At 38.4% G+C, this 19,055-nt stretch overlaps 1 protein-coding gene across 8 annotated transcripts in view; it reads right to left on the bottom strand.

Moving 5' to 3' along the window:
* RALGAPB (Ral GTPase activating protein non-catalytic subunit beta) overlaps nucleotides 1–19,055 on the bottom strand; it is a 106,875-nt gene that overhangs the window by 50,200 nt on the left and 37,620 nt on the right. For 4 of the 8 annotated variants that reach the window (XM_063601124.1, XM_063601125.1, XM_063601126.1 and 1 more), the window contains exons 7-14: nucleotides 12,470–12,648; nucleotides 11,192–11,340; nucleotides 10,846–11,062; nucleotides 8,563–8,598; nucleotides 7,147–7,348; nucleotides 3,900–4,067; nucleotides 3,327–3,441; nucleotides 2,799–2,946 (exon numbers count right to left, since the gene is read on the bottom strand). In XM_063601124.1, the coding sequence (XP_063457194.1) occupies nucleotides 2,799–2,946; nucleotides 3,327–3,441; nucleotides 3,900–4,067; nucleotides 7,147–7,348; nucleotides 8,563–8,598; nucleotides 10,846–11,062; nucleotides 11,192–11,340; nucleotides 12,470–12,648 (1,214 nt within the window). The remainder of the gene's footprint in view (nucleotides 1–2,798; nucleotides 2,947–3,326; nucleotides 3,442–3,899; nucleotides 4,068–7,146; nucleotides 7,349–8,562; nucleotides 8,599–10,845; nucleotides 11,063–11,191; nucleotides 11,341–12,469; nucleotides 12,649–19,055) is intronic. The other 4 variants (XM_063601127.1, XM_003825882.5, XM_008951270.4 and 1 more) reach the window with 1 other exon arrangement.

Here is a 19,055-nt window from a genome sequence, read left to right as displayed (position 1 = left end):
TACAAAAATTAGCTGGGCGTGGTGGCGGGTGCCAGTAATCCCAGGTACTCAGGAGGGTGAGGTGGGAGAATTGCTTGAACCCAGGAGGCAGAGGTTGCAATGAGCCAAGATCATGCCACTGCCCTCTAGCCTGGGTGACACAGCGAGACTCCATCTCAAAAAAAAAAAAATTCCCTAAAATAAATGTGGGCCAGGCACAGTGGCTCACACCTGTAATCCCAGCATTTTGGGAGGCTAAGGAGGGAGGACTGGAGAAGCCCAGAAGTCCGAGACCAGCCTGGGCAACAGAGCAAGACCCTATTCTAACAACAACAAAAAATTAGCCAGGTGTGGTGGCACACGCCTGTGGTCCCAGCTACTTCAGAGGTTGCGGCAGAAGAATCACTTGAGTCCAGGAGCTTGGGCTGCAGTGAGCCATGATTGCACCACTGTGCTCCAGCCTGGGCAACAGAGCAAGAACTTGTATTTAAATAAATAAATAAATAAATAAATAAATATAAAATGAATGTGAAGGTCAAACTTGCTTTATATAAAAACATGCTCATTATCAGATATTTTTTAACTGGTGTAAAAGACCAGATGTAAGCATCTCAATTTCAAGGGTAATACAAACTAAGGAAAATATTATGGAATACTTTCAAAACTAGGTTCTAGTCTTAAAAATAAAACAAACATTACTGTCTGTTTTTTCTACAGGGAAAAAGAAACAAATAAATAAAACAAAAATTACAAAATAAAGTCACAGCAATACCTTTCTGACCACACTGCTTTTTAAGAATGATTAAAGCCACACAGTCTGGGGCTTGTTGACATCTGCATACCCTGAAGTAAGCTTCATTTATTTATTATCAAGGAAACCATTGTCCTGGAAAGGCTAGGACAGAAATGAGATGGTGAGCCTAACACACTGCTTCTCATCCCAGTGGGAGGTACTCTTGCCCACTATGGATAAAGAGAAGATGGAAAGAGCTTTGCCACTTTATGGCAAGAGTAACAACTGACTCTTCCTTGGAAAGTACATAGGGAGTGCCTCAGAGCAAGGGTGTAACAAAACCAAATACTGCTTCAATCGTAGAAATTATATGATTTCAAGCAAAATTATGTTATTTAAATAACCTAAAACATTGTAACTTGGAGGTTCTCACATATCAAAACATCCCCCTCCACATAAACCACCCTCTGTGTTCAGAATGTATCTGAGATAGTATCAATGCCACTGGTAGACTCTGGTTCCAAACCTTGGTCAGACTGACCACATTAACTTCAGAAGGTCTCTAAAAGCCCAGCCTGAACAAGAATATAGCTATACATCATAACTGAGAATGTAAAGAGCAAAAAACTCCATTTGTGAGTCTAGAAAATCGTGTCCACAATTAATGGCTTTTGAGACTTACGAAACCCTAAAAAACTTTTTGCCCAGCTACAGACAACTCCAGTCACCTACTAATTAGGTGTCTCTGGATAAATATGGTTCTTGGCCGTTGTGACCCATCTCTTCAGGATCTGTCCCTCAGTTTTAGAGGCCTTTTAGAAACCATTTCAAGGATTGTGTTCCTGTTGGAAGGACATACACCCCACCTCCCCTGGGGTCATAAGGGCTTAAAGGGAATGTCTGATCCCACTTTTGAACAGATAAAAATCTAAGATGCTAGGAAGAAGCTGAATTCTAGTCTTGCTAATGAAGAGAAGAAAGAAAGCCTCTAACCACTGCCAAGGTCAAGTCATCCTCAGAGATCAATTGCTCCATAAGCAGGGAGTTCTAACTGCCACCCAGGTTTGTGGGCTGGGATGGTATTTGCATTCACATGGTTCAGTGGGGACTCCTGTTAGGTGGCTGAGGAAAGCCCTACTTTCCTAAGAGCTTCCACTGTCAAGGGTGGTGATCTCAATACCCAGGATTGCACTTTAGTGGCACTGAGACACAGAAGCAACAACTGAAAACCCTTTGCTTTCAAATGTAATACACTGCTGTTTACCCAATTTGAACATCAGATTAGAGGAAGAAAAGAAGAGCTCCTCTGTTCATCAGGGTCTCTCTGAAGATTTTCAGGGAGATAAGACTGTCCCTTAGTGCTAACACTAGATTTGTCAATCACCAAATACCTTATGATATATTTTGAAAAACATGTAAAAAGGGGGGAGTTTAAGCATTTAAGCAAACAAGATAATTTCAGGTTTTGTGCTGTGAAAAAAATGATGAAATAAGATAATCTTTAGCAAGTATTGTTAGGGAAGCTCTCTCTTAAGAAGATGATGAAGAAAAGCTAAACAAAAATCTAGGGAAAGAACACCCCAGCAGGAGGGATATAAAGTAAGGTTCTGAAGAAATCATTAGCTGATGTGTTTGAGAAAAAAAGGACTAGGAGGAAAGTGCAAACTGATGAGACCTGTAAGTAATGGGCAGGAGTAAGAGGAAGAGGCAAGAAGAAGAGGAAGAGGCAGGAGGAAGAGGACGAGGCGGGAGGAAGAGAAAGAGGCAGGAGGAAGGAGAGCAGGAAGAAAGGAGGAAAGAAGAGAGGGATGGGAAGGAGAGGCAAAGAGTGGAGAAAGGAGAGAAGGGAGAAGAGAAAGAAAAGCAAAAGCACAAATAAATGACCAACCAAGACAACTGTAACACTTTACTTCCCTCATCTCACTGCTTTAAATTTTTTTACATTAAAAAACTAACTTGTGCCTCTGATTCAGAGTAAGTAGAGCTACATTAGGTTTAGGCTCCCATTACCGACTGCCGCCTCCTCAGCAGGCCTGTAGTCAACAGTACTTTGGTTTCACTTACAAAATAACGTGTGAATACAAACCTAATATCATTTGGGTGTTGTTGGGGTCCGTTTCAGTTTGCAAGGCACCTATTAATATATTCACAAGTCTCAACTTCAGGGACAGAAAAGTTATTGGTTTATCATAAGAAGAGCTGTCATCGTTACTAAACTTTCCTTCCAGGACCACCTATGGAAAAAACAAATAATATTTAACATCAGCTGTTGCAGCTTATGATGCCCATGTGGGAACAGCTAGATGGAGGAACGGATCAGTATAATGAGAAAGGCTTTCAGTCTAATATTAGCCACTGTGCTAAATCTGTCACTAACAATATGTTAATAGATGTCCTTAGCCTATAACTGCTTGAAAACTGGTAGAAAAACTGACAGAACAACAACAACAAAAAAATCACAAGTCAACTTTGTTAATTCACTTGAAATAACTTGATGAAATAACTTGAGTTGAAAAATAAAAAAAGCTTCTGTTTCATTTTTAACATTCGATTTGACTTAAATTAGTACAAAAAACAGAATATAGAATATAAAAAAACTTTAACAAAACATTACCTCAGATTTGACTGTGCCAAAATGATGAGGGAGGGGCAACAAAGAAAGCAGGATATTAATGGAGGATCTTCGCAATTCTGTTGGATTTACATAGCTTTTGAATTTTGAGAGTTCTCTGCCAAAAAATAAAAAGCTATTAGTATTTTTGAACTAAAGCACATTTTTAGCTACTGCCAAATACATATAATGCCAATTTTTCCAAATCCAAGCATTGTGTATTTGTATATTGTATATTTCTAAGTTAAACTGTTACTGAATTAAACTAGAAGTTGATTGATTGATTTCTTTATCTAAAACGTAAGGCCTACTCTACAAAGGTAAGACCTCTGTGTTGGAGTTGTTCTTACCCTTCTAGACCAGGCCAAAAATGATTCAACAAGCCCACAGACAAATGAGAACTGAAGGATTTCAGGGATGAGGTGGGTTTGGACACACTACACTCATTTAATGTCGCCTGAGTTCTCTTGGACTATGAAGACAACTGGACAGGATACATTAGGAAACTGGGGAGGAAGCACCAACAGACCAGGCCAAATCAGACAGTTGATGTAATAGCAGAGAATGATAGCTTACCTGTCAGGCAAAATGGTTTCAAGAGCTGAAATAAAGTAAGGAACCACAACATCAATCCCTTTCAAGTCACAGCAGAACAAAGGAGGAGAGTTTAGAATAACGCTGGCCAAGACAGGATGGCACACATAATCATTTATCTGCAAACCTTGAATTAAAAGCATGTAAAATCTAGGAAAGCAAGAAAAAAATTTTAAACAAACTGCTGATCAAAAGTTTTCATAATTATTATTCGCTACATAGTTACTGAAAGTCTATTTCCACTCATCACTATTTTTACCCTTTAAAGAAAGGACATTATTGGAATTACTGGAATTTATTAGAATTTTACCCTTTAAAAGTTATTACTGGAATTACTGGAATTTTACCCTTTAAAGGATATTACTGGAATTAGAACAATTCTGAATCATATACACTAAGACCCAAATCATCTTTCTTAATGAAGAAAAAAAAAAATTCATGTCTGTTGCACCTTCTCAAACCTTCAGCCTTGCAACTCAAAGTTCTAGGGGCCTGCAAATAAGGCAACCAGAACAAAACAAAACAATAGGCTGCAGTACTTTTCAATAAACTGGGGGAACTGCTGAGTTAAATTCCGTAAGAGAAAAATGTTGCAACATTTAGTAATTCCTAGGGAAAAAGGTGTGTTTACATTTTTGTCCCTTCCCCATTATTTTTGGGGGGACAATGAAAGAAAGAAACCTGCATTCGATCATCTGTATTCATCATGAAGGTCACCTGAATAAGATTCCTTTTAGGAATATACCTGAATATAGCTTAGTTTTTAACTCCACCCCCAACCTCTAATCGACTTACTAAGCATTCAATCTCCCGTTATTCAACAGCAACTGCACTGTTATACTCTTCTATTGTGAGGTGAGTTTCTCTTCTCTGCAAAACTCTTCAGAAACAACTTCATCACCTACTGGTTACTGCTCAACCCATTTCAATCTCTCTCTCTCCCTAGAACTCAACTAAAACCATACTAGCAAATAACCAATGGGCTCTCGATTGCCAAATCCAAGAGACATGACTAAGTCTTAACTCGTTCTGCCTTTTGAAAGCATTCAACCCTCTAACTACTCCCTTCTCTCCTTGCTCTTCCCTGATTTCTATGACCATTTTCTTTTACAGGTCCTCTTACTCTACCGGCCCCCTAAAGATGGTGTTCCTCAGTCTGACAACCTTAGTTCTCAAAGCTCTCTCTTTTACTAACCTGATTTTAAACACTTAAGTCACTAAATATAATCAAATCATTCTAACCCACACCTCTCAACTGAACTCCAGATCTATTACCCAAAAGCTTACTGGATATCTGGATGTCTAGTGATTATTATGGTACTTCTGTGCACAATATCTGGCACAAAGTAGGACTTAATAAATATTTGTTGATAAATATCCCATAGGCACTTCAAATTCAATTGATTCAAAACTAAACTAATAACTTGCCCTCTCATGAATCTGTTGTTTTGGTTTGTCCTACTACCACCCATTCAGTCTTATGGCTCAGTCAGAAAGTTCATGGTGATAGCCTTCTCCCCTACTACCAGAGTACCATTTAGGATATCTCCCCAGCCCAGAGTTCCTGAGAAACATGCCCCCACAACAAGTGGGTGAGCTCCAACACCCTTACGTGACCCACCTTCACAACTGTAGCTGACTAGACCAGAGACAGGCAGATTAATTAGATCCTCCTTCCCAGGAGTCTATAATTAAAATTCAGAGATACTAATTGGTCCTGATGGTCACCTAGACCAAGGCCATGAAAACTGGGAACTTTTTTTTTTTTTGAGACGGAGTCTCACTCTGTCGCCCAGGCTGGAGTGCAGTGGCACGATCTTGGCTCACTGCAACCTCCGCCTCCTGGGTTGAAGCGATTCTTCTGCCTCAGCTTCCCGAGTAGCTGGGACTACAGGCAAATGCCATCATGCCCGGCTAATGAAAACTGGGAACTCAGAAGCACACTACAATAAGAGAAAATGATCTGCAGAGAAGAGAAGAATGAAGCAGTTCTGGCAGACCAGGAAGACAGAGAAAGAGAGAGGAATAAAGTTGTTTTGGTCCTTGAGTATCTGCTCTTCATGAGGCCATACTGCATTTCCTGACCTTAGAATTTAATAAATATCACTAGCTTCTCACAACTTCTTCTCCTTTTACTTAAGTCAGATTGAGAGGGTTTCTGTTGCTTAAACCAAGCGCCGATAGTTACGATAACCCTGCCTATTTGCCTGTATATACCATTCTTTTTCATATCTATAAAATTCTGTACTTGGTTCCCTCTGATAGGGTCAGTTTAATTCTATCTCCTGAGAACCTAGCAAGTATGAAGATATCTAAATACTCTGTTGATATTAACCTCACTTCTGCACTTGTGTGAATGATCAGTTAAGGAAGGCAAAACAGTGTCAAGAAGAACGGGAGGCCATTATGAGTTAATTTAGGAGAAAAGTGACAAAGTCTAAAGTATAATGGTGGGGATAGAGTGGAAAGAGAGATCAGAAAGAGAGTTAAGTAGCAGAAAGGCAAGAGTTGGTTGATCGGTTGATCAACTAAAGATACAGAAGAAGAGGATTCTAAAATGACTCTTCGTTTCTGGCCTGAGCAACTGAATGGATGGCAGAGGCATTAACAAAGATGGCTGAAGCCATAGATTTGGAGAAGATGACCCTAACCAAACCAACTTCCTAACATAGGCTAAATGCTACTCATCCTTTATAAGTCCAGCATAATCATTTAATCCCCCATAACTCTTTCCCGAATCCCCTACAGTAAATAAATGTGTGCTGCTTATTCCCCTGAATGCCCACAGCACATTATCTGTGCCTCTCCCATCAATATCCTAATTCCTGCTGGATCATTGTTACATGTGTACATGGCTTTGTTTGGGGCTTTGCCCAGAAAATAAGCTCCTTGGAGGCAGGATTTACAGCTGACTTATTTCTGGACTGCCTACATGGGAATACTGTGCTAAAAATTTGTTAACAAATAATTGTGGTCCTTCGAAATCTCTCCATATTAAAAAGATTCAAATAAGATGACATAAATAGCACTTCTAAAACAAAAAGGGTCTTAAGGGTCTTTACCAAATCTGATGAGACAGGTAAAATGAAAGATTTCAGGCAAATGTCGATCACTTACAGGCATCTGTAGGTATTTCAGACCAACATCACTCATCGGTTCAGTCGGCCAACCAACAATGGCTTCACTATCAAAACTATATAAATGAAAAAACAAACAAAAATTCCAAGACCTGGATAAATAAGCTGGCAGAATCTCTTCTCCAGTCTTCTTGCTACAAAAAATCCTACACAGTGTCCCACAAGCCTCAGCTCTTCCTGCTTCATAGTTATCAGGAAATTCACTTGCATCAAACATAGGATTGGAAACCATGGTGTCTGTGGACATTTGTGACCCTTTCCGTCGAAACTCCATGCTAGCTTGTGTTGTAATGGCTGGGGAGAGAAAAGGAGGGTTTTATTATATTTGCAATATGCCACGTAGGCTCATGGGACCCTGGACACAAAGATCAAATATTGGTGTCATTAAATAGCTACTTGAATCCAATAAGTGCTTTTGTTTAGCAACTATGTCTTAATATTTTTAAAAAGGGCTCTCTGAAATCTTCTTTGAAAATAGGTTACAATTAATTTACAGTGGCATTGTCAGTTTAACAGATTGTACAAGAAGCATTTTTCAACTGAATTTTTGATCAGCAGAGTACATTTGTATATATCTGTATCCACATACAGATATATAATACAGAATTTGGCTTTTCTGTTATTTCTTTTCTGTTTTTTCTTCCCCCTACAGAATGATGCTTAAACGTTAAGAAAAATAGCTACTGCAATTTACACATTACCCCAGATGGACATCCTAATTAAATGGGCAACCCTATGCCAGTCTGTATACTTTAGGGAGAGGGCAAAGTAAGGATGAGAAGTGGGCAGGGAGAAAAAGAGAGCATTCCCACCACCCACCCAACTCCAAAACACACACCAAAGAATCGCTCAACCAAGCAAAATGAGAATGAATTTTAACAACCACAGACAGCAGCTAACTTGAGGCTGATAAATCAGAAAATTGGATTGATAAAAAAGATTATCATGGTCATTTGTTATCACTGAAACAGAAGCCCTTTGAAAGTTGCTTTTATTTTTAACAAAAGATTTCACAGTGTATTGAAAATCACTCTGAAATCTTTTATTACTCTACATGAAATGCTTAAATTATTTTATAATAGATTTAATAGAATACAGAGTCAAGCATAAATCTTTATGCAACTTCCCATGAGCCATTTTTAGTCCTAAATAAGCTATCCAGCAATAATACATTTGAAAAACACTACATGCAGAATGCATACAAATCAAACACTAAATCTGTATAAAAATAAGCTTAAAGCTTTAAAAAAAAAAAAAAAGCCAAAACACAGTTAGTGCAAAGTCCTGGAATTCATGACATGACCAGACTAGTATACAGAAATAATGGGACTGATTCAGGCAGATTAATTTGCTTTTGCCAACAATCTTCCCCATTCAAAACACAGAAAAGTATTTTTCTTCCCAAGTGCAAAAACTACAAGAGACAATGACAATCAAATTTTTAATGGAATTATGAAAAAAATAAAAACATGACTGCAATTAAGGAGAAGCTTCTGGTTCCTACTTACAAGATTTATAAGAAAGAAGAATTTGGATAAAAGATGCTGCAAGATAATAGAAATAAATGGAAACAAATCAAAGGACAGTAGTAATTATAAAATACTTTAAAGATGGTGAAATTTTACAATAAATTAAGAAGCTTTTTAGCTTTTTAAAAGTTAAATTAAAAGCTTTACGATACCACAAGCTAGTTCAAAAACATAGGAAATTGTGCATTCAGGTCCAAAATTATGATTTTTGTATCATGCAAAACAATGAACGAAGAAAATTACACAACTACAAAGAACTGAGGTTTTGAAGTGCCCATAACATGCATTAAAATTTTAGTTCATTAACCCTTCCCAGCTCAATGTTACTTTTACAAAGCACAGTGTACTGTCATGTAAATCAAAAGCTAACCAGTTCAAAGAAGCAAACACTTTAAGTTAGAGGTGAACTGCATGGCAGAATTCCTTGATGGCAGCCAGTACTTAAAAAACAGTTAATATACCCATGCCTCCCACCAGACTTGAGACCTCAAGATTGGTACCTAGCATTCTAACCCCTTTAACTATTTGGACACCTCCTATCTCCTGGGTAATGTAACAGCCTTTATCATCTCTGAACACAATGAGGAGAAAAGGAGCTTCTATCCTCTCCCCAGCAAGGAAAAATTTTAAAGTAACATGTTGTTCACGTATGATTTGAAGTCTGGTTTTTATCTTCTGGTGCAAGAGGGTGAGCAAAGCTGTTACAAACTCCCTGGAGAGCAAAAAGATCTATAAGTTCCCTTTAAGCAAGCCCACCAACCAAGCAACAGGTTGAGCCATTCTAGATTCACAGATTTCAGTGTCAACAGCTCTATACCCAAAAGTTACATTGTAAGAATTACATCTTAACAAAAAGAAAAAAGAAAAATAGGACTGATTCATTCTAGAAAATGCAAATTAATAAATATAAACATGGTACAGAAAACTCAAAATACAAGGTACATGAACATAAAGACAAGAATAACCCAATAGTCATTTTTTAAAAAGTTTTCACTTATTGTAAGTAAGCACATTTACCTATCCCAGAAGCACTTTCAAATTGTGGATAAAATTATAATATGAAAATGGAAGAATATAAAGTGTCTGAATTTGAACAAAATAAAGCAAGCAAAGACATCCCTAAACTCAACCATGGCATTCTCAAATTATATTCCCAAAAATCTTTATATTCACAACTTTTCTAAATTAAAGATTTGTAAGAATATTCAAAATAATTACGAGTATAATGTTCACAGACATAGATCCTAGTTCTGAGATGATAATAATAATAATAGCTAAGAATTATAGTAACAGCTAAGAATTCATTTCTGAGAGAAAGCAGAGACCCTTCTGGTCATTGTATTAGTTTTATCCTTGGAATTAACAGTCTCCCTAGAGATACATAAACTAATTAGACATCTTTTTGTCTTGATCTATTTCCAACCCTAGTAGAAGAGTGGTTTCTTACCAAACAATCAATACACTCATTAATGCATATATCACAGTACCTGGCCGATAGTAACAGCAGCTCAATAAATGCCAGCCATTGTCGTTTTTCAGCTAAGACACATTATAAATATTCAAAACATTGTGCCCTACCCCACCCATCCATCCTGCACCCTATGCCATTACTTTCAAATATAATAGTTAAGATGACAAAAAAAAACCACCAGCTCTTAGACAGTTTCCTTTTTATAATAAAATCTAAATGAAGATATCAGGGTTGAGTTATTAATTCTCCACCAATCAATTTTATTAAGTTAAAAAGCAAATAATATTTTTGAAAGTGTGCCCTTGAAATAAAGTTCTCTAGACTAAAATCTGAGAGGTCAGAGTGCAGTGTGAAGCAAAAATTTTCTGATGTTTACATATACTACTGAGTGAATGAATGGCTGTCAAAATCGAAAACACTTCTTGTAAAGTAAATTTCCAGTTTGAATTTTTAATTCTTTATATAAATTTTATTATCCTGGCTGACATGAAGGGAACTTCCAGGTCACCTACTGAAAGAAATCTGATTCAACAAAATGTGACTAACCTTAAGTATGTCTAATAAAACCAGACAAAAGGCCAAACCTCATAGAACATACATAAAAAGAACAGGGAGGAAAACTTCTTTAAGTTCTGTTACTTCAGCTGGAAGGGGTTAAGCACAAGACATTGCTTGGTCAGAAACAGAGAGCTTTTTAAGATACATATTAATCTTGCAGGTAGGAAAGACTAAAAAGAAAAAGAAAAAGGAAAAGGAAAATAATGATAACATATTTCTTGAGTAATATTTACCAGTCATGCTGCTGTCTCTGTTTATCCCATTATGAAGTTTACAGTGAACAAATGCTGCATCAAATAACCATGATCCAAAGAGATTCAAGATGCTGTTAACCTTTGGTCTCCGAGGGGCAGGCAGTGGCCGGGGTTCTGAACTAGTCTGATTTGGACTTGACAGAGGAGAGGTGGAGGACGTCTGGTGCTGAACTTTAGAGGCATGAGCAGTACTAACCTATTAGACGAACACAAGAATACACCCATACCAATGAAAAGTCTGAGAAAACAGCAAGACTTTATAAAAAGAATGGCAGATTAAAAAGCCAACCTTATATAGCATAACAATGGTGATGTAAACTCTTACTGTGCTTGTCTTCATGGTGGCCTTATTCACAGTAACAGCCCGGTGCCTCCGGTTATGTGGGGGGGTGGTACTGACAGCAGCACTTTGAGGCATACTTAATCTATTCACGGGTGTTGGGGGAGCACTGTCTGATCGGGGTCTAGAAATACCTTAAAAAAAAAAAAAAGACAAATGAAATTATTCTTCATAGGTCAAAATATATGATCAGAAAATTTCTCCCAGTAACCTAGTGAAGGCTTGGGACACATAGACTATAGCAGAGATTGCTAGTTGCCTCTCAGTATCTACTCACTATTTCTTCCTGAGTAACAGAACACAAACTTTAGATGGCTACCCAGAAAAAAAATGACTCAATTTTCAAACTCCCTTTGCACCTAGATGTGGCCATATTTTGACCATAAAGAAGTTGGTGACTGTTGGGTAGGTCTTCTAAGAGATCTTCTTAAAGGACCAATTATATGCAGACTCTCCTTCCTTCCTAATTCCTGGACAGAATGTTTGGAACTCACTCAACCATCATGGCCCATGAGGCACTGTGCAAAGAATGGAGAGCCACCAGATGGAAGGGCCTTGGATCCCTGCTGGTGATGGAACCATTACACTGCCTAGCCCTAGATTTAACATATGTGAAAATAAGCTATCTTGTTTACAATAGGATTTTTGGTTGTTATGTGGCAGCCAAACTTAATCAGAGCTAACATATTAACTGTATATTAATAAGTATACATAAATATTTTAGAAAATATTATAAATCACTGCCTTTCAACAGGTTAAAAAATTGACTTTTCATATATCTAAAATGTGAAAAACAGCTTAAAAGAATGGCTCACTAAAGGTATAATTTGCTTTTTAATGATATACATGAGAATGGTCCCAAATGCATTTTCATCTGTATTTTCTTGGATAGCTAGTATGCATGAACACTCTTTTCTTTTGCAATCATTTACTCTTATCCTTTGTCCATTTATCTACTAGGCCTAATTCTTGTTCTTAGCACTTTGTTTGATGTATTAGGTGGGTGCAAAAGTAACTGCAGTTTTGGCCGCATTACTTTTAATGGCAAAAACCACAATTACTTTTGCACCAATCTAAATATTTACATAGAAACGATAACCCTCTGGCTATTTTATTTGTTGCAAATAATTTTTCCTCGCTTGTTATTTGTCATCAAATCTGTTCATCTTTTCCTTCGGATGTTTTCTAATAACTCCTAGGGTTAGCCTCTAGAGTTATCTAAATGAAGCTCTTCATACATCTAGCAACATACACAAAATTCACCTAAGAATGCATCCACCAGACAGCTGATTCCACGCATGGCACGAAAAAATATTTGAGGCAGATGTTTAAGGCAGGGATACTGATTCAATTCTTGCGGCATTCCGCTCACATTCAAGAACTGTTCCTGAAATTTGGGAGTAGAGCTTATAATAGCTGGGTTACTCAAATCCACAGGATTACTATTAAAAGAGAGGAAAGAATTAATCACAAATTTAGAAATTTCTATAGCAATAAAATACATGTAATCTAATTTAAGAATAGGACTGTGCCTATTTCTCTGATTCAGAAAAGAGACTGATTTGTATTTAATGGGCCAGCGATTCAAATCTCAACACTTCTTTACAGAAGATCTGCAGTGTGGTTACATGAACATTGCCTACTCCGAGCATGAGAATCAAAGTAAGACTAGAAAAAATTTTAATTTTTTGAGAGTATACATAGATGCTTTTTCTAATATGTTAAGAATTAAGCAACAGATGGACATGGTGGCACGTGCCTATGGTCCCAACTACTTGGAAGGCTGAGGCAGATCACTTGAGCCAAGGAGTTCAAGGCCGAGGCTGCAGTGAGCTATGATCATGCCAATGCACTCCAGCCTGAGCAACAGAGCAACATGCCATCTCAGGAAAAAAAGAAAAAAGAAAAAAAGAAAAAAGAAAAAAGCAATGGAATGGTAAAGCTATAAATATGTCAACAAAAGCTCCAAGGAGAAAATTTTACTTTAATATTAACATTTTCAATTAAAAAAAAAACTATATTTGAAAATCAGGATTAGTGTTAATAGTTTTATGTTGTGTTCATGTGTATGTAATAAAGCCATAAATTTCAAAACGGTGTATTTGTGTTTGAATTACATTTTATGTACAAACAGTTTGAAATATTTCCATTAAAAAACAGATTATGATTTTTCACTCAAATGGTCTGCTTAGCATTCCATTAAAAAGCCTCTCCAATTCAAAGTAATACTGATAATCTAAAGCCGGTAAACAGAATTTCCACTAGCTACAAGGCAAAAGAACTAGGCTGAGAAATAGGAATCAGTGATCTATACATGCTCTGCCTTTCAAAACCTCTTTTTCCACCCACCAAAAGACTTAATTTCAAGTAACTGTAATTGGGGAAAGGAGAATGTGTGTGCATGTAAGAAAAATGGGCTTCCAGTGGTAGCACACTGTTTCCATAGAACTGGACTAGTCCACCAAGTAAGACAGAGGAAGGGAGATTCGTCTCCAGCAGCAGTGCCTGCTGGGGGCTGTAGTTCAACTATTCAGAAATTAGAAGAACAAGGAGTAAAGCTGAAATGGAACTACACCTAAGTCCCACAGAGCTTGGCTAAATTCATGTCTACTGTAAATCAAAAACTGGAGAGAGAAAGATTCATACCAGCTTCTCCAGAGGTAAACCAGGAATGATTTTATTGGCTCCCAAATATTTAGAGAACAGACTCAAGAAAGTAAGTAAAACTTGAAATAAGAATGGGTAACGAAGGATATGAAAAACTAAAAGACACTGCATTCCTGCAGTTCCCAATGCCCCGTGTACCTGACACATTTGGGGAACCTGTTAAAAAATCCAGATTAGATCTAAATTTACTGAAACAATCTCCAGATGGGGCCTAAAGGGCAGGTGGGCATACACAAGTCCAAAGACAAGCATTTGACAACAGTATGGAAACAAAAATGAAAAATATTTTTTGGTTTTCCTGGAAAAAGATAAATCACTAACATACAAGACAAAATGTTGATGCCTATCTCCCCATCATATTCAACCTTCATCCTAGGAAATCTGCCAACAATCACAAATAATCACAATCATAAAAAATCCTCATGACCTGCCTTCTACCCACTCGCAGCTCATTTAAGAAAGGAGGTAAAACTGTCCTAAAGGAGGTATCCAGATGCCTGCCAGAGACCTAATTAACGAAGATAATTTGATCCAATTTTCCCTTTGGAGAAACTAAGCAAAGGGAAAGCCCCCGTGAACTGAAAGGACAAACACTGAAGTCAAACAGTATCACAGCTATTTACACCACTGGGCAGTTATCAAGAGACTGCATGTCCCCCTCTCAAAGGCAGGAGGAAACAGGGACCCAGGAGCAAGCCTGCTGGAGAAAGAGAACAATGTGCATACACAAGAGAATCAAAAAAGCAAAGAGAAACAAATGACAGAGTGGCTTGTCCCGAGGCTGCCTTCGTCCCTCCCCAACATGAGAAAGGGTTGTTCGCTGCTTCATGGAGCCTAGTAAGACTGCTCTATCTTCACATAATCTCTTTTTCTCACCTGCATTTGCTTAAGTTGGCTCCTCTTTTTGCCATCCAAAATAACTCTGACTAAAGTACCACAGTCAGCTCAAGAAGAAAGACTAAGTACTACCTCTAAAAAAGACTCGACTAGAGTTTTACTGTTCATTTATTTCAAACTCTTAAGGAACACAAAACTTTGACACAACAGACCATAAAAAAGGACAGAAAGTTTTCCTATCCAATTCATGAAAAGATAGAACTACAGACAATTCAGAAAAACATTAAAAGAAAAGCATTCCATAACCAAGCAAAACTTTTCTTTCAGGAATGATAGATGGTTCAACATTGGGAAATTAATTAATATTTCACATCAACAGATGAAAGAAGAAAAACCACTTAATTGCTTAAATGGATCCAAAAATATTATTTGAAACAATTCGGTACTATAGTTTATTTATATTTTAATTTAATTTTTTTTTTTTTTGAGACAGTCTTGCTCTGTTGCCCAGGCTAGAGTACAGTGGTATGATCTTGGCTCACTGCAACTCTGCCTCCCGGGTTCAAGCAATCCCTGTGCTTCAGCCTCCTGAGTAGCTAGGATTACAGGTGCACCACTATACTCAGCTTATTTGTTTTTTGCTTCCCCCCTACCCCCCACCGCCGCCGCTCTGTCGCCCGGGCTGGAGTGCAACCTCTGCTTCCCGGTTCAAGCAATTCTCCTGCCTCAGCCTCCCAAGTAGCTGGGATTACAGGCATGTGCCACCACACCCAGCTAATTTTTGTATTTTTAGTAGAGACAGGGTTTCACCATGTTGGCCAGCTGGTCTCGAACTCCTGACTTCAAGGGATCCGCCCGCCTTGGCCTCCCAAAGTGTTGGGATTACAGGCGTGAGCCACCACGCCCAGCCCATTTTTTGTATTTTTAGTAGAGACAGGGTTTCACCATGTTGCCCAGGCTGGTCTCGAACTCCTAAGCTTGGGTGATCTACCCGCGTTGGCCTCCAAAAGTGCTATTATTATAGGCGTGAGCCACCGTGCCCGGCCTATATTTTTAAAAATTTTTAATTGCTGGCCGGGCGTGGTGGCTCAAGCCTGTAATCCTAGCACTTTGAGAGGCCGAGGCAGGTGGATCACGAGGTCAAGAGATCAAGACCATCCTGGCTAACACGGTGAAACCCCGTCTCTACTAAAAAATACAAAAAATTAGTCGGGCGTGGTGGTGGGCGCCTGTAGTCCCAGCTACTCAGGAGGCTGAGGCAGAAGAATGGCATGAACCCAGGAGGCGGAACTTGCAGTGAGCAAAGATTGCGCCACTGCACTCCAGCCTGGGTGACAGAGCGAGACTCCGTCTCAAAAAATAAATAAATAAAAATAAATAAAATTTTTAACTGCTTAGGAAACCAGGAGCATAAAAAAGAACATCTAATATCAACAACCAACATCCTACTCAAAATTCCATATATCAGAGGCATTCCGATGAAAATCAGACCAAAAAAGGTGCCAAAACAGTATCACTTTAATTCAACAGTGTTCTACTTCTGATGGATGCAGTAAAATAATATACAGAAATAACTGTAATAATAGCAACTTTCAAGCACCTACCATGTACTAGGCATCATACCGTTTTACATGCTTTTTCTTCTTCAATACTTATAACGAGATGGTACTATCATTATTCCCATTATGTAGATTAAAAAGAAACTGAGGCACAGAGAGAATAAATTGCTCAAGTTCACAAAGAAAAAACTAGCAGAATTTAAGTCAGGTCCAAGTCTTACTGCATCCGAAGTACTTTTAATTAGTCACCAAAACAAGTATGAATTATTAGAAAAGAGACACTTCTTATTTGCAGATATGTGCCCATATCTCAGAAGAATCAATGAAATATTCAGAGCTCTTTTAAATGCTATATATAATATGCAAAATAACATGCAGTAAAAAATGTTCTTTACAGCAGTAATAACCATCTAGAAGACAGAATAGCAGAAAAGAGTTAGCTTTTCAAAACATCAGCAACAAATACCTAGAAATAATGGTAAAGAAAATATTAAAAATCTTTGTGAAGAAAACTGTAAAACATTTCAAGAAGATACGCAAAATTCTAAAAAAAGAAAAAGACATGCTCTTAGAAAGGCAGACTCGCCAGCTGCCCCGTCCGGGAGGTGGGGGGCAGCCCCCGCCCGGCCGCCGCCCTGTCTGGGAGGTGGGGGGGCGCCTCTGCCCGGCCGTCCCGTCTGGGAAGTGAGGAGCCCCTCTGCCCGGCCGCCACCCCGTCTGGGAGGTGTACCCAACAGCTCATTGAGAACGGGCCATGATGATGATGGCGGTTTTGTCGAATAGAAAAGGGGGAAATGTGGGGAAAAGAAAGAGAGATCAGATTGTTACTGTGTCTGTGTAGAAAGAAGTAGACATAGGAGACTCCATTTTGTTCTGTACTAAGAAAAATTCTTCTGCCTTGGGATGCTGTTAATTTATAACCTTACCCCCAACCCCGTGCTCTCTGAAACATGTGCTGTGTCAACTCAGGGTTAAATGGATTAAGGGCGGTGCAAGATGTGCTTTGTTAAACAGATGCTTGAAGGCAGCATACCCGTTAAGAGTCATCACCACTCCCTAATCTCAAGTACCCAGGGACACAAACACTGCGGAAGGCGGCAGGGCCCTCTGCCTAGGAAAACCAGAGACCTTTGTTCACATGTTTATCTGCTGACCTTCCCTCCACTATTGTCCTATGACCCTGCCAAATCCCCCTCTCCGAGAAACACCCAAGAATGATCAATAAATACTAAAAAAATTAAAAAAAAAAAAGAAAGGCAGACTCAATATCAGATATCAGCGTTTCCTAAATATAAATACAAGCTTAATACAATTCTCATCTTTGGCAGAGTCTGGCTAGCTGTTCACCACTTTCTCTTTTCTTCTCTGTTCTCTTGCAATTAAGTGTGGTGTGTGTCTGAGTTGTGGCTAATGGAATATGAGTAACAGTGATTTATATTACTTCAAGGCCTGACACATAAAACCCTCCCACAAAATTTTCCTTGCTCTCTGTTCCCCATCTGCTAGCCAGATACGAGAATCCTGCTTATAACATTGAGGCCCTAATGGAATCATCTGTTGAAGATGAAAGAGCCACTGCCAGCTGGGTCTCTGAACGACTATGTGAGCAGAGCCAGTCCTGACTCCAGACTTTATAAAAGATTTTCAAGTTCATTTGCTAAAGCAGAACATATTCCTTACCCTAATTAATACACAATCCAAACCCCAGAAGGTTTCGTTGAGGTTTTTCCTTCTGTTTGCTTATGTTTTGTAACTTGAAAAATTGGTTCTAAAATTGATCTGAAATGTTAAACAGGCCAGAAGAGATAAATATTCAAAGAGAAGGAAAAAGAGAAAAAGACATTAGACCTACTAAATATCAGTAAATATTATAAAGTTAAAATAAGAGTGTGAATCTGATATAAAAACAAATGAAGAATTTAATGCAGTAATATGTGAACTAAAGACAAATTCCAGGCTGGGTGCGGTGGCTCGATGCTTGTAACCCTAGCACTTTGGGAGGCTGAAGTGGGTGGATTGCTTAAGTCCAGGAGTTTGAGACCGCCTGGGCAACGTAGGAAGACCCCATCTCTGCAAATTACATGCGTGCGTGTGTCTGTGTGTGTGTGTGTGTGCGTGTGTGTGTTTATATATATATATAAAGACAGATCCTGAGGTATATAAAAGAACTTACTATTACAAAGGAAACAACATTGGAAGAAATCATAGGTGACTATCTGATCAAAGAACACAAAGGAAATAGAAAATGATCACAGAAAGACATTTAAAAACTAAGATCACTGACAGCTGAAAAACACAAACTGTAACTACAAAATGGGAAGAAATGATAAAAAAATGATTAACATACCTAACTTATAAAAAGGTCATAAAGAGTAATTCAGAATCACTGATACACAAAATAGAAAAATTAGGCTAGTTAAACCAGAAAGAGAAGATATGCAAGGAAAAAATTTAAGAATCAGTTGTTCCACAGAGCACACAGATGGGGCTGGAAGACGGACAAGTAAAAAGTGATGAAGCTGAACTGAAGAGAATTACTATATAAAAGACAGGGACAGCAGGAAGTAGCAGTATACCCCTCTGTGAAATTTTAGGGTGTATCTCCCATTGAAACTTTAAACAGGCTATTGGAGGAGGGCTCTGAGAGGCAGACTGACCAGTCAGTGCTGGGCACAGAGAGGAGCAAGGCAACCTCCAGTCCCCACAGAATGTGACAAAATCCCAAGAGAAAGATCATCAGCCTGGCTGCAGTAACAGGCAAGAGAACAAGTGCGGCATCTACCACA

Source organism: Pan paniscus, chromosome 21 (assembly GCF_029289425.2).
Source record: "Pan paniscus chromosome 21, NHGRI_mPanPan1-v2.0_pri, whole genome shotgun sequence".
Lineage (NCBI taxonomy): Eukaryota > Metazoa > Chordata > Mammalia > Primates > Hominidae > Pan > Pan paniscus.
This window is presented reverse-complemented; position numbering and strand designations above follow the sequence as displayed.